At 44.0% G+C, this 16,495-nt stretch overlaps 1 protein-coding gene across 5 annotated transcripts in view; it reads right to left on the bottom strand.

Moving 5' to 3' along the window:
- Positions 1–16,495, bottom strand: part of ugp2a (UDP-glucose pyrophosphorylase 2a) — a 166,497-nt gene that overhangs the window by 36,550 nt on the left and 113,452 nt on the right. The window contains exon 1 of one of the 5 annotated variants that reach the window (XM_060899115.1): positions 13,003–13,091. The exons of 1 other annotated variant lie outside the window; for it this stretch is intronic. Coding sequence is in view for 1 of the 4 variants with exons in the window: in XM_060899114.1 (XP_060755097.1) it covers positions 12,188–12,209 (22 nt within the window). In the remaining 3 variants the exon portion in view is untranslated. Of the gene's footprint in view, positions 1–12,187; positions 12,415–12,819; positions 12,922–12,958; positions 13,092–16,495 lie in introns of those variants that run through there. 3 more of the 5 variants (XM_060899116.1, XM_060899117.1, XM_060899114.1) reach the window with 3 other exon arrangements.

The raw sequence follows: 16,495 nt of genomic DNA on the forward strand, positions 1-16,495 counted from the left end.
GCATCTGTTTGAGACTTCAAGCTAGACTGTAAATGTTCAGGGCACAGCAGTTGTTTATACATGACGCTGTCAGAGAGAGTTTCCAGCTGCCCTGTAGCCCAGACCACTTCTAATGTTAAAACAAGATCTGAGGGGAAATTGATGCCCAACAGCTGAACTATCCCTAGACTAGCACTAGCTGCTACAAGCAGACATGGTTCTAGAACAGTAATTGGCGGCCACCGAGGTTAGAGCGTGTGAGACGGGATGCTCTATCACTAACAGAGAGAAACATTTTTTCCCCCCTCGCTGAAGGCGCTTATCGCTCTGAACGGTGGAGCTGATGGGATTTAATAATAATCTATATTCTTTTGATCCCGTGAGGGAAATTTAGTCTCTGCATTTAAATGTGCCCTTCCACCAAAAAACGTTTAATACTGGCTCTTTTTGAAATACCATAGTTCACTCCGAGTTGCATATGCATGCTGCATGTGAAAATGTAATTCTACTCCTATTCCCTGTATTAACTTATGAAAGAAAATAGTCGGAAAAACAAGCGAATCTGAAAAAGCCCTACGTACTTATGTCACTTCGAAAATTAGCATTCATGGCCTCGCCCACCTTGGCTTGCGACCACCCACGGGAAGAAAGTTCTGATTTAAGCACGAGGAGAGATAGAGCCCATCTCGTCAGTAGCTAACGAAGAGGACCTAACAGCAAGTTGAAAACATGTCTGAACAAGTTCGTGTCCGTGTTATTTGTGGCAGTAACATCAACATTGCATGTTTGGGGAAGCTGGGACCTCCCCTGCACGAGTTACGAGCGTTCAAAAAGTCAGGCTGGAGCTAACGACAGAAATGAAACCTGAGCGGAGCGGCTCGCCTCGGGCCGAATTACGTCCCGAGGTGCAGGGCTAGCCCGCCCTGGCAGCGCTGGTTCGTTGGGGAGAGGGCAGGAGGTCTCTGGCTGCCAAGTTTGGGGAGGCTGGGACCTCCTCTGCCCAAGTTATGAGCGTCAAAGTCGGGCTGGAGCTGCTGACAGAAACGAAACCTAAGCGGAGCAACCTTGCAAGAGAGAAGAGCTCAAGAAGAAATGGTTGGAGTTGATCTTTGGAACACCACCAGCGAAGTATAATGCAGCGTTAGTACTGTGTTCTGATCATTTCAACCACAGTGACTTTTCAAACTTCGGTGCCTTCAGTAGTGGTTTTGCTTCGAGGTTGTTTTTAATCCCTGGATCTGTCGACCACAAGCTGTAAGTAAAACATGAACTTTTTGTTCGAAGGTTTTTGTTACAAAATAGCATGTTCATATTCTCCACGTTAGCATGCATGACATGGTCACAAGCTGAGTTTTTTCCACTTTTCGGCGGATTTCCGCTTTTTCTGAGTAAAAAAACCGACCTTTTTATATTATGCCAAATCCGTTGAGAATTTTTTTTTATTAATTTCGGGGGGTTGGGGTATATTCCTTCATGCTGTTCAAACTTAACTCCAACGATGTTTACACATTATTTGTAAGTCGCCATCTTTAGTCTCGTTTAAATCTCGTTGAATGTGGTGTAAAATTCGTGTTATCTACATTGTTATTGGTCAAAACATCGATGTCGAGACCATAATAGCCAATCAAAACAGTTTTTACAAAGACACCCACATCCACTTGTTCTGACCCACTGGAGGTAGCATCACAGTGCTGTTAGCCAATCAGAGGTAACACGTTTACATGTCATGAATATTAATGAGTAAGAGCCGAAATCCTGTCGTTCTCCCGCCACCCACCTAGAACAGCCTGAAACAGGAGAACCACAGCATTTTTTTCACCAAAACCGGCTCACAGGGCATTCATTCATACTAGAGACCACCGCACAATTAATGAAAAAAAAAAAAACAATGCAATGAGACCTTTAAATTGGAATTAGTGAAATATACAGCACACTCATGGGCACTTAAGCCATGGTCTACTGGTCGGGAATCGAACCGGCAACCCTTCGGTGGCTAGCCCGAAGCCCTAACCAGTAGGCCACAGCTGCTTCAAGTTTTAAAATTTGGCGCTGCCAGCATTTAAAAAAACAAAAAAAAACAAACACACAACACACGCATTTGGTGGACACGGGCCCTAACCAAATTTGACTATATTAGCTACTATATTGGCTAAGAGATGGCTTTGTCGATACAAACAGCAGACAGGCTTTCTGTCAAAAACTATGCCAAATGTACGTTTTAGGCTACATTATTCTGGATAACAATGCAAGATATTCACTAGCATCTGTAGCAAATTGTCTCATTCATTATTCCTTATTGTGTTTCTAGGTTAGACAAGAAAAATGGCGTAAACACAGGCAACACCTATATCAACAGAAAGCAAGCCAGAGTGTTTAATAAACACATAGCTGCAGTAGAGAGGGCGACCCTACAGTCCAAGGTGACAGAGGCCAAATTTCTGTCAGTCTTGTCAGATGGGTCAACAGACTCAGCTGTCCTGGAGCAGGAGATTGTGTATACACGGTTCTGTAATGAAGGGAAGGTTGAGGTCCACTTTGCTGGCATCCAGAATGTGGAGAAGGCGCATGGAGAGGGTATACACCAAGCCATAGATGCTATGGTGCAGAGGGTCAGTGAGGAGTGGCAGACAAAGTTGGTGGCCTGTTGTACTGATGGAGCCTCTGTAATGACAGGGGCACACAAGGGAGTTGTAGCCAGGCTGAGGGGGACCAATAAACAAGTCCTTGGGATGCACTGTATGGCCCATCGGCTAGAGCTAGCTTTCAAGGACGCTGTCCAGAAGTGTGCTTTGGCCAGACGACTTGATCGTTTGTCAGGCCTCAATAAATTTTATCATAAAGTGCACAAATTAGGGCCAACCTTAAGCGTTGCTTCTCAATGATGGGCCAGACACCCCTCATACCCACCAGGGTTGGTGGCACCAGGTGGGTTTCCCACCTCCTCAGGGCTGTGGATCAGTACCTTAGAGGCTACAATGGAGTAATAAGTCACCTAGAGGAGGTAGGGTAAATTAGACTGTAGAGCAGATTCTTAAAAAAACAGACCAGGTATCTGTGATGCATAGGCCCAGTGAAATGTAATGACTAACTACTTTCTTTCCAAAGCTCAGTGAACTAAAACTCCTGCTTGACTTAATTTTCTGCATAGGTCAAGTTATCCAATGTGGGAGGTGTAAAAGCAACACAACGGAACAAAGCGCGTGGCTACTTAAAAACCTGCCGGGACCCAGTAGCTCTCATGTTCTGCAACTTCATGCATGATTGCCTGACTCAACTCAGTAGCCTCTCCAAGACAGTTCAAGCATCAGATATCACAGTAGCTGAAGTCCACAACTGCCTGGCCACCCCCCAGACTATACTCACAAAATATAAAGCCAGGTAAGTAGGATAACATCCAAGAAATAACTGAAAGTGTGTCTGTTATTATGTATTTACTAAATATCTTGCCTAATATGACCTCTGTGCCACAGGTCTGGCCCCAAGCTGAAGGCTTACGTGGACCAGCACGAGAGTGATTACAACACTGTAAACCGTGTCATGAGGGCAAAGTCATTGCTACTGGACGAGCTCTGCTAGAGTCTCCAAACAAGATTTTCTGATATGAGCACGAGCATCCTCCAGGCTACTAAATTGGTTAATCTAAAGAGTTGGCCCGATGCAGAGAATTCTGAAGGTATGGAGAGAATTACAAAATATACTTTATTCAGAGATTCTTGAAAGCATATCACTTAGTACAAAGTAATCAGTATTCTATGTCTATTCTATCTGTTTCTCCAGAATTTGGTGAATCCGAAGTGGAGGTATTGACGCGTCACTTCCAAGATGTCCTCACATCCTCCGGGGTTGCCGTTGACCATATCCCTGACCAGTGGGCTGTGCTGAAGACACACCTCTATGAGACGGGAGAGTTTTGGCACAAGACCTGGCCAGAGATCAACAGAACTTTGAAACACCGGTGTCCTGGACATGCTGAGTTTGATTGATCTCATTCTCACTCTACCAGCATCGACAGCAGACTATGAAAGAGGGTTCAGTCAGATGAAGACTGACTGGAGGTCCCGACTTACAACATCTAGTCTCTGCGACCTACTGGTCGTCCAGCTCTCAAGCCCATCCATAGATGACTTTGACCCCAACCCTGCTGTCCAACTGTGGCATCAGGCCAGTATCTGCACTCGACGACCAGACTTCATGGAGGGGAGGAGGAGCACTCAAGATTGTTCCTCCTCTGATTCCTCAGAATCTGATTCTGATGAGGATTGACTGTCTATAGTTTGGTTTTGTTACGGTTTGTTACTGTCACCTTTAATTTAGTCAGCATGCTTGAACATGGTATGTTTTGTCAGTGTTCATATTTTCCTTGAGGCTTAAAATATTTAAAATCTTAACTTTAATAAACATGACTTAACATGGTAGATCCTTGTGTATTGTTCATAGGCAGTTAGAGTGAAACATTTCCAACTGGGTCATTGAGGTTGATGGATAATTGTTCTGTAGTACGGACTAGGGGTTGGGGAGCAGGCTTTTCTATAAAGCAACTTGGATGATATGATACAATTTTTGTTTTCCTTGTATGAATCTAGAGCAGTTGAATGCAGTTGGAATAGGCTAACGGAATACATTCTATAGTTGCAGGTAGATAACCACCTAATGATGCAATCTTCACTTCCTTTGTGTGTTTCCAGTGCTCAGTTGAACAAATAAGTTGAAGCAAGATGACTCCTGTAGTTGCTGGAAGATAATGCTATAGATTTCTAACCATCATTTTGAATCACTTTTTCTTTATTGCCTTTATTTACCTTGTAAATAACCCCTGGACATGACCAAAAAGATGACCAAAAAGACATTTTTAGGCTACCCTAATGTCACGTATTTTTAACACAATAACTGAATAAATCAGCTCTGTAACAAAGTATGGATTGGAAAATATTAACATTTCTAGGCATTATAACGTATATAACAGCTGAATATGAAATGGCTGGTAAAAACGTTGAGTGGCGGGTAGATTTTAGAATTTACCTGCCACAGTGGCAGGTGGATGAAAAAGTGAATTTCCATCCCTGGTCTGTAGTCATTTAAATCCTGTGATCCTTGGCTTTTTGGGGATGGAGATAATGGTGGAGGCCTTGAAGCAGGCTGGCACATGGCATGTCTCCAGTGAGGTGTTGATGTCTGAACACCGGAGACAGCTGATCAGCACAGTGCTTCAAGGTAAATGGTGAGGAGTCAGGACCTGCTGCTTTGCAGGGGGTTCAGCTTCTTAAAGGGCTTATTGATGTTCCTCTCCGGAATGGAGAGAGTTGAGGCTGCGGTGGTGGGTGGATGGGCCTCCAAGGTGTGAAGTTGTAGAGAAGCCCTGGCAGCAGTAGAGGTGGAGGAGGTGGGCTGGAGCCATGGGGGATGTTATCAGGACAGTCCCATTGTCTTTCAAAGCGACAGCAGAACTCATTCAGTTGGTTGGCCAGGTGCAAGTGGGTTTGTAGTTAGTGATCTGTCCGAGCCCTTTCCAGACAGACGTAGTCATTAGCTGAGAACTGGTGATGGAGTTTCTTAGAGTACCAGTTGTTTATCTTCTCTCACTGCCCTGCTAAACCTGTTCCTATCTCCACTTCTGAACGCTTCTTCCTTTTGCCACCTTAGCTGTATGAGGTTATCTGTGAACGAGGGTTCGTCATTATTGTAACTCACCCTGGTTCATGATGAACACAGCAGTCCTCACAGAAGCTGATGTAGGATGTTACAGCCTCTGTGTACTCATCCAGAGTATTGGTAGCAGTCCTGAACACATCCCAGTTTGTACAGTCCAAGCACACCTGAAGGTTCTCCACAACCTCATTGCTCCATGTCTTTGATGTCCTCGCTACAGGCTTCCTCAGCTTTAATTTCTGCCTGTATGCAGGAATCAGGTGGACCATGACATGGTCAGAGTGGCCCAGTGCAGCGCGGGGGACAACGTGATTGCTGACTGTAGCGCAACAGTGATCCAAAACATTCTCCTCTCTGTTCGGGCATTTAATAAACTGTTTGTATTTGGGTAGTTTGTGGCTGAGGTTACCTTTGTTAAAAGGTCACTGAGGACAATAACTAGGGAGTCCAGGTTAGTCTGCTCCACACCCAGTATCTGGTCAGCCAGCATGCACTATGCGTTCTGCACACTGGCCTGCGGTGGAATGTAAACACCGACCAGAATGAATGAAGAGAACTCACAGGGAGAGTAGAAGGGTTTACAATTAAATGATCAATGATTCCAGGTCAGGAGAACAGTGTTCCAGGATCACTGACATCACTGCACCAGCCTCTGTTTACAGAAAAACAGATTCCATCACCCTTTGTTTTACTGGTGAGAACCGTGTTGCGGTCCACTCTGAAAGGTTGGAAGCCGACCAACTGCAGTGCGGAGTCTGGAACGAGTCCGCATAGCCACGTCTCCATGAAGCATAAAACAGAAGATGAAGGAAAGTCCCCGTTTCTCTCCATCAGCAGCTGGAGTTTGTCCAGTTTGTTGCACAATGACCGCACACCAGAGAGAAATATCGCAGGTAGCGGAGTGCAAAGTCCACACTGATGGAGGTGCACGAGCACACCAGTGCGTTTTCCTCTCCGCTGGCGTCTCACCGAGTGAGCAAAGGTGAGAGCACCTTTGACCAGAACGTCCAATATTTCCACGGAAGATACCAGAAATGTTGGTAATAACTCCGCTGGAGCTGTTCCCTTAACGTTCAAGAGCTCCTCTCTGGTGAAAGAGATTTGAGTATCGCAGCAGTGAACTGAGTTTACAAAAACAAAAGAGAAAACAAAGCACACCAACACACCGAGGCAGCCATCCGTAGCGCCATCTTGGTGATGAGCGTTTTAGTTACACTCCGAACGAGGTGACCACTGTCTCAGTATTCCTAACAGCACTTCTTCGTCTCATTATTATTCTCTTAACACTCATTCAGGATGAATTAATTAATTCTCAATCACTTAATGTACAGACCCCATTCAAAAGATCTCAGCAAGAATTAAGGAATCTTTTTGGTCTTTTTAATCAAACATTCAAGTTTAAAATTGGTGAGTCCTTCAAAAGGAATAATAACTAACTGAAAACATGCTGGTTGAATTCCAACTGTTACTGATGTTCACAATGGATCTCACAGAAGCTTCACTAACATTTTACTTTAACTCACCAATGTTTGGGTGTACGCAAAAATTGGTATCCATATCCCTTTGCCAACGACACCAAAATTAATTTGATGATTTCGGCATTGCTTTGTCACTTTGGAACCAGACTTGGTTTGATGCCCTAAAGTCGCGGTTCCCAAACTGGGGGTCGCGACCCCCAGGGGGGGCGCAGAGGAACTGCAGGGGGGGCGCGGAGAGACGGGACTGTTTGCATAAAACTGCCAAAAAAATACAGCCGTCGGAATGTTTATACTGCACCATAACCACTTAGGCTACGTTTACATTACGTCGAATCAGCGGATCATCAGATTAACGTTCTTAAAACGATTCGCGTTTACACTAAAACCGTTAGCCGTGCACACAGCAACACCAATACGCGGATACGCTCGGCTCCGCAGGCATCCTGCGCTCCAAATCACTCCGCCCTGAACAGCGAGTGCCCTCTGGAGGGTGCGCACTCCGGCCCTGCGCAGCTCACAGAGCGCGCGAGTGAAGTGAACAAGCCACGATTCGGGACTGAGCCGCTGTGTGTGAGATCCCAGCGCATATCACTTATTACTTGCAAGTGGAAGGATGGCAAGCCTAAAGACAATCATAACTACACAATGGGCAGTATTTGCATCAGTATTTGCAGTATTTTCATACTTTTATACTCTTTAATGAAAGGTGATACAAGGCGGAAGTCTGCGCCGTTTTTCAGCAGTCGCGTCACATGACCAACGCCAGCGAATCAGGAAGGTGGATGTCACAGTGATGTTGTCCAATGAGACGCCAGCTAGAGCTCAGCACAGCGTATTCGCGTATTCTCAATGTTTACACAGCACCGGAGCTGATACGATCTAGATTGAATACGTGGACGCTGGCGGATTCCCGTTTCCCCGCTTTTTCAGGGGGGTTAATGTAAACGGACAGTGCATCCGCGAAGAAAACGAGACAGATACGGTCTAGTGTAAACGTAGCCTTAGTTTGCAGAGAGCAATCAGCCTGTGAATAGAACCCCATCACCCCCTTTCACTCCATATTTGTCCCGCCCTCAAATCTCAATCTCATAATCGCCCCGCCCTTGAATACTGTGAAAATGAAGCGTGCTAGCATAGCATAGATATGCCGACGACGATTTGATGATGGACAAGTTTTTACACGTCGGTCCAAAACGCAGGGCTGCTGAACAGGGCGAGTTACCCTGCACTTCTGTTCCTAAAGTAGCAAAAACAAGGAAGTATGATGATGCGTACATCGGAATGGGCTTCACAAGCACACTGGTGGGTGGTGAGGAAAGACCGCAGTGTGTTCTCTGTATGAAGGTGCTAGCGGCAGAAAGTTTAAAGCCAAACGAGCTTAAACGTCACTTGGACACAACACACCCCGATTGTAAGGATAAGCCAGTTGAATTCTTTCGACAAAAGCTTTTAAAATTTCGTGCACAACGCACTACCTTCACAAAATTTGCTTCTGTCACTGCCAATGCTCAGCTCGCCTCATAAAATTAGCTACCTCCTTGCACAGACCAAGAAGCCACACACAGACGCTGAGGAGGTGATCCTGCTCGGTGCCATAGAAATGGTAAGGGCCATGGGCGATGAGGCAATCGTAAACAAATTAAAAAGACAATTCCCCTCTCCAATAACACTGTTGGAAGACGCATACATGATATGGCAGATGACACTGAGGAACAGCTAACTGACCGAGTACGTGCAAGCACACTGTTTGCTCTGCAGGTCGATGAAGCTACTGACAGCAACCGGGACTGTTTATTAATCACATACATCTGTTTCATTGATGCAGAGGACAATGACATGAGAGGATCTATTCTGCAAACAACTGAAAACACGAGGCACAGCTGATGAGCTTTTCAGAGTGATTGACGCTTACTTAAGAGAGGCAAATTTGAAATGGGAGTGCTGTGTTGGAGTGTGCACAGATGGGGCTCAGGCTATGGCTGGGAAGCGCAGTGGACTGCAAGCGCTGATAAAGCGTGTGTCCCCCAATGTACAGTGGACTCACTGTATGATTCACCGCGAAGCGCTAGCATCAAAACAGTCGAGTCCCGAACTAAGTGGGGTGACGACAGACGTAATTGCAACTGTCAATTACATCAAAACGCGCCCTGTTAAAGCCAGGCTTTTCTCCGTGCTGTGTGAGGAAATGGGATCCAAGCACACAGCAGTACTGTTTCACAGCAATGCACGATGGCTGTCACGTGGGAAGGTGCCAAGCAGAGTTTTTGAGCTGCGAGAGGAGATACGGATTTTTCTCGAGGAGGAGGGCCATGCCCTTGCACTCTGCTACAACGATGAGCAGTTTCTGCTGGCGCTTGCGTACCTCAGTGACATTTTCCAGAAATTGAACGAGCTAAATCTGCAAATGCAAGGACGCAGCACCCACCTCCCTCAACTTGGAGCGAAAATGCAATCATTCACAAAAAAATTGGAACTGTGGGGGCAGAGAATTGAGGAGGGACACATTCATTTCAGAACTTGCATTCCTTTCTCGAAAATACCGGCTGTCAGAACACAATCTTGCCATGCATTCAATCGCACATTTCTGCCCTCCAACACCATTTTCATAAGTACTTTCCAGCGACAGATGCGGTGGCACACTATGAATGGCTCACAGACCCCTTCAGTGGAAGGACACCTGCTCACCTCAGTGTCGCTGAGCAGGAGCAGTTCATTGATGTGACCTCAGACATAGGATTAAAACAGCAGTTTAGGGCCAAGTCACTGCCTGCCTTTTGGATTGGGGTGGAGAAAGACTACCCACTGCTGGGTGGAAAGGCAGTGTCCATACTCCTCCCTTTTGCCACTTCTTACCTTTGTGAGGCGGGCTTTCCTGCAGTGGCCTCCATCAAAAACAAATACAGGGCAAGGTTGGACATTGAAAGCGAACTGAGGGTGGCAATCTCACAGTTGTCACCAAGATTTGAAAAACTCTGTGCTGAAAAGCAAGCACACCCAAGTCACTGAAAAACGTTTTTTGGGGTGGGGAATTTTAGTATTCTTACAAGTTGAATGTTTGATGTTCTGCTTTTGGGATATGCAGTACTGTTTACTCTGCAATGTTTTTGAATTTATCAAACGAGAAAACTTCAGCCACAAGGCTACATTTACATGTCTGTGAAGATTGATATTATTACAATAATAGTAATAAATAATAATAATAATAATAATAATAATAATGTCTGTGAAGTTTATTACTATACACAGCAACATTAATACCCAAGCTGTGGTGGTGGTTTGGGGGGGAGGGGGGGGGGGGGGGGCAAAAATAGTCATAGGTCAAAAAGGGGGTCCCCTGAAAAAAAAGTTTGGGAACCACTGCCCTAAAGCATCACATGGGAAATGATGTCACTATCCAACAAAGTCTGACTTTCACAAGAACAGTTATACAACATACAGGCACGGAAAGTTCTAGATTCATAACTAAACCACAACACAGCATGGAGGGGAAAAGTGGAAAGAGGCATAGAATCAAAGATACACTATCGGTCATAGATCTCAGAGAGGTTCATGTTTGGATTGGGAAAAAAAGAGAATTGAAGGAAGGAAAGACAAAAGGAAAAGGAAGGACAAAAGAAAATTTGAAGGAAGGAAAGAAAGAAGAAAGAAATTGTAGGCAGAAAGGAAGGAAAAAAGGATGAAAAATTGAAGGAAGAAAAAAATTGTAGGAAGGAAGAAAAAATTGTAGGAAGGGATTGAAGGAAGGAAAAATTGTAGGAAGAAAGGAAGAAAAATTGAAGGAAGGAATTGAAGGAAGAAAAAAAATTGTAGGAAGGAAGAAAGGAAGGATGAAAGAAACTGAAGGAAGGAAGAAAAGAATAACGAAAGGAATTGAAGGAAGGGAAAAATTGTAGGAAGAAAGGAAGAAAAATTGAAGGAAGGAATTGAAGGAAGGAAAAATTGTAGGAAGAAAGGAAAAAAAATTGAAGGAAGGAATTGAAGGAAGAAAAAAAATTGTAGGAAGGAAGAAAGGAAGGATGAAAGAAACTGAAGGAAGGGATTGAAGGAAGGAAAAGAATAACGAAAGGAATTGAAGGAAGGGAAAAATTATAGGAAGAAAGGAAGAAAAATTGAAGGAAGAAAGGAAGGATGAAAGAAATTGAAGGAAGGAAGAAAAGAATAACGAAAGGAATTGAAGGAAGGGAAAAATTGTACAGTAGGAAGAAAAAATTGAAGAAAGGAAGGATGAAACAAACAAGGAAGAAAAATTGTAGGAAGGAAGGAAAAAATTGAAAGGAAGAAAAACTGAAGGGGGCGGCACGGTGGTGTAGTGGTTAGCGCTGTCGCCTCACAGCAAGAAGGTCCTGGGTTCGAGCCCCGGGGCCGGCGAGGGCCTTTCTGTGTGGAGTTTGCATGTTCTCCCCGTGTCCGCGTGGGTTTCCTCCGGGTGCTCCGGTTTCCCCCACAGTCCAAAGACATGCAGGTTAGGTTAACTGGTGACTCTAAATTGAGCGTAGGTGTGAATGTGAGTGTGAATGGTTGTCTGTGTCTATGTGTCAGCCCTGTGATGACCTGGCGACTTGTCCAGGGTGTACCCCGCCTTTCGCCTGTAGTCAGCTGGGATAGGCTCCAGCTTGCCTGCGACCCTGTAGAAGGATAAAGCGGCTAGAGATAATGAGATGAGATGAGATGAGAAAAACTGAAGGAAGGATAAAAAAAATTGAAGGAAGGAAAACTGGGAAAGAAGGAAGAAAAAATTGAAGAAGAAAAAGATTGAAAGAATGAAAGATGAAAAACTGAAGGAAAAAACAAATTGAAGGAAGAAAAAACTGAAGGAAGGATGAAAAATTGTAGGAAGGAAAAAACGGAAGAAAAAATGTAAGAAGAAAAGAAGGAAGAGAAGAAATTGAAGGAAATCAAGAAAGCGAAGGAAGGAAATAAAAACTGATGGAAGGGAGAAAGAAAAAAAATGAAGGAAGGAATGAACCAATAACTTAATTGACATCCAAATATGTTTTAAATACAATGAATAAACACTCATTGAGATTGTAAATAAGTCTCTCCTCCCGAAAGCACGGTCCATGAGGAGACACAGCAGCACTCACCGGCCACCGACACGACCGACATGATGAGAAGCTCCTGCTGAGATCCTCCCGATCTGATCTGCTATTAGTTCTACTTTTCTGAACCGAGTTACGGGTATGAGATCTCGCGAGATTTCACGCAGTTTTAATAATTAACGGTCTGGTCTCGAACTGAAACACCACTGACAGATCTACAGATGTTTAACTTTTAAAATCCATTATATTAAATTAAATTTCATCGCTGCCTCAGTTTATAACCATTTACTCCCTCCTCCTCCTGTCTCTTCAGTAGCCTCCTCTGCTAAATTCCCCCAGTGTCAACAGTTTAATGAGAAAGAAAGAAAAGTTCAGAACCTCCCCATTGTAGCACAGCCCACCTCCCCTCCCACCCCCCGGGGTAAATAAAGGCGTTCTAGCCCTGAGCGAGGGGAAGCAGGGCACACAGGCAGCACCGCAGCAGGAGTCCTCCCTCAATCTGCTGACAGTGCAGTTAATCATTCATCACTCAACACACCAACACCACTATAGAGCTCTTCTCCCTTTGCATGAGCACTTCCTGTGACGCTTTTTATTTATTAAACCTGTAGTTAAGGTAATAAAATGAAGCAGAAGCAGTCATTAAGCTCGCCAAGCTGCCTCTCTCTCCTTATTACCTTATAAAGCTCTACTTACTCCAAGGACAAAAGGGAACTCGCTCAAGCGGCTAAACTCGAGCACCAAAAGCTCACAAAGCCAAGCACATCATGCCGGCATGCTTTTTTTTTTTTTTAAGAAGAAAAGCTGTGCACACACTTTAGATTTAAAGCAGGTCGCTGAGAGAACTGCAGTTTACTCACTCACTCACTCCCTCCAAACTGCGCCAAACTACCAACAAAAACACCCGGAAGTAGCGACACAATCCGCCGTCTGGCCCTCTCTAGTGATCACTGACCAATCAGAACGAGAGGAGAATCTGCGTCGGCCAATCAGATTACAGTGCACGCCCAAAACAGACTATTAACACTGCTGCCACCTTGAGGTCAGACGTGGTACTGTATTTAATTTCATTGAACAGATTTGTGACGTCGTGTTTTTCTGCTCTTACACAAATACTCAGCTAATTAACAGCTCTCAGTGTCTTCATGCAAGAACTAGATAGAACTCCGCCTGGTAGACTACACGCCTTATTAAGTTATGATTTGGGGATGGATCTGTGACCTTTTAACCTCAAAATCTAACCAGTTTATCTTTGTCCAAAATGCACAAGTGGTGAAAGTTTGGTGAAACTCCTTTCATTAGCCTTTGAGATATGGTGTTCACAAGGGTTTCAGACAGACATTTGACCTCACAGTGACCTTGAACTTAGACCTTTTGATCTCAAAATCTAACCAGTTTATCTTTGTCCCCAAATGCACAAATGGTGAAAGTTTGGTGAAATTCCTTTCATTAGCCTTGGAGATATGGTGTTCACAAGGGTTTCAGACAGACATTTGACCTCACAGCAGAGCATTTTTTAAGGATTTTCCACTATGAGACCAACTGGTCTGGGCAATACAATCACAGGCCCCAGAGTCCATGCGGCTGCACCGCTGCGGCATATTCTGTGATGCAAAATGGTTCACCAATCACCATACAGACAAACACACTACAGTGACTACACAGCCATCAAGAGCAATTACCAAGCACAAATGTTATGTCAAAGACACTCAAAGTTACACAGTAATGACATCAGATTCTGACATCAGCCATCTCATCTCATCTCATCTCATCTCATCTCATCGCATCATCTCTAGCCACTTTATCCTGTTCTACAGGGTCGCAGGCGAGCTGGAGCCTATCCCAGCTGACTACGGGCGAAAGGCGGGGTACACCCTGGACAAGTCGCCAGGTCATCACAGGGCTGACACATAGACACACACAACCATTCACACTCATATTCACACCTACGGTCAATTTAGAGTCACCAGTTAACCTAACCTGCATGTCTTTGGACTGTGGGGGAAACCGGAGCACCCGGAGGAAACCCACACAGACACGGGGAGAACATGCAAACTCCGCACAGAAAAGCCCTCGCCGGCCACGGGGCTCGAACCCGGACCTTCTTGCTGTGAGGCGACAGCGCTAACCACTACACCACCGTGCCGCCCATCAGCCATCTCAGTAACCAAATTTTAGTTTTGTTTTTTTTAACCAACATGATCTTGTGTGTATATCTTATAACATAGATCTTCGTTTTCCTTGTTAAATGTATACTTACATGGTACTTGGTTAATTAATTGCAACTGATTGAACCAAATGATAAGACATAACTTGGTTTAAAATTTGGTCTCCCAGTGAAGCTGGTTTGGCATTGACTAGGAGACCAAATCTGGCCACTGGGAGACCATTTGGTCTCCCAGTAACTATGTTAAAAAATGCTCTGCCTCACAGTGACCTTGACCTTAGACCTTTTAACCTCAAAATCTAACCAGTTTATCTTTGTCCCCAAATGCACAAATGGTGAAAGTTTGGTGAAATTCCTTTCATTAGTCTTTGAGATATGGTGTTCACAAAGTTTGGGGATGGACATTTGACCTCACAGTAATCTTGACCTGTGACCTTTTAACCTCAAAATCTAATCAGTTCATGTTTGTCCCCAAATGCACAAATGGTGAAAGTTTGGTGAAATTCCTTTCATTAGTCTTTGAGATATGTTCACAAAGTTTGGGGATGGACCTGTGACCTTTTAACCTCAAAATCTAATCAGTTCATGTTTGTCCCAAAGCACACAAATGGTGAAAGTTTGGTGAAATTCCTTTCATTAGCCTTGGAGATATGATGTTCACAAGGGTTTCAGACAGATATTTGACCTCACAGCAGAGCATTTTTTAAGGATTTTCCACTAGGAGACCAACTGGTCTGGGCAATACAATCACAGGCCCCAGAGTCCATGCGGCTGCACCGCTGCGGCATATTCTGTGATGCAAAATGGTTCACCAATCACCATACAGACAAACACACTACAGTGACTACACAAGTATCAAGAGCAATTACCAAGCACAAATGTTATGTCAAAGACACTCAAAGTTACACAGTAATGACATCGGATTCTGACATCAGCCATCTCAGTAACCAAATCTTAGTTTTGTTTTTCTTAACCAACATGATCTTGTGTGTATATCTTATAGATCTTCGTTTTCCTTGTTAAATGTATACTTACATGGTACTTGGTTAATTAATTGCAACTAATTGAACCAAATGATAAGACATAACTTGGTTTAAAATTTGGTCTCCCAGTGAAGCTGGTTTGGCATTGACTAGGAGACCAAATCTGGCCACTGGGAGACCATTTGGTCTCCCAGTAACTATGTTAAAAAATGCTCTGCCTCACAGTGACCTTGACCTTAGACCTTTTAACCTCAAAATCTAACCAGTTTATCTTTGTCCCCAAATGCACAAATGGTGAAAGTTTGGTGAAATTCCTTTCATTAGTCTTTGAGATATGGTGTTCACAAAGTTTGGGGATGGATATTTGACCTCACAGTAATCTTGACCTGTGACCTTTTAACCTCAAACTAATCAGTTCATGTTTGTCCCAAAGTGCACAAATGCTGAAAATTTGGTGAAATTCCTTTCCTTAACCTTGGAGATATTGTGTTCACAAGGGTTTCAGACAGACATTTGACCTCACAGTGACCTTGACCTTAGCCCTTTTGATCTCAAAATCTAATCATTTCATCTTTGTCCCAAAGTGCACAAATGGTGAAAGTTTGGTGAAATTCCTTTCATTAGTCTTTGAGATAAGGTGTTCACAAAGTTTGGGGATGGACCTGTGACCTTTTAACCTCAAAATCTAATCAGTTCATGTTTGTCCCAAAGCGCACAAATGGTGAAAGTTTGGTGAAATTCCTTTCATTAGCCTTGGAGATATGGTGTTCACAAGGGTTTCAGACAGATATTTGACCTCACAGCAGAGCATTTTTTAAGGATTTTCCACTAGGAGACCAACTCGTCTGGGCAATACAATCACAGGCCCCAGAGTCCATGCGGCTGCACTGCTGCGGCATATTCTGTGATGCAAAATGGTTCACCAATCACCATACAGACAAACACACTACAGTGACTACACAGGTATCAAGAGCAATTACCAAGCACAAATGTTATGTCAAAGACACTCAAAGTTACACAGTAATGACATCGGATTCTGACATCAGCCATCTCAGTAACCAAATTTTAGTTTTGTTTTTCTTAACCAACATGATCTTGTGTGTATATCTTATAAATCTTCGTTTTCCTTGTTAAATGTATACTTACATGGTACTTCTCATCTCATCTCATTATCTCTAGCCGCTTTATCTTTCTACAGGGTCG

Source organism: Neoarius graeffei, chromosome 18 (genome assembly GCF_027579695.1).
Source record: "Neoarius graeffei isolate fNeoGra1 chromosome 18, fNeoGra1.pri, whole genome shotgun sequence".
NCBI lineage: Eukaryota > Metazoa > Chordata > Actinopteri > Siluriformes > Ariidae > Neoarius > Neoarius graeffei.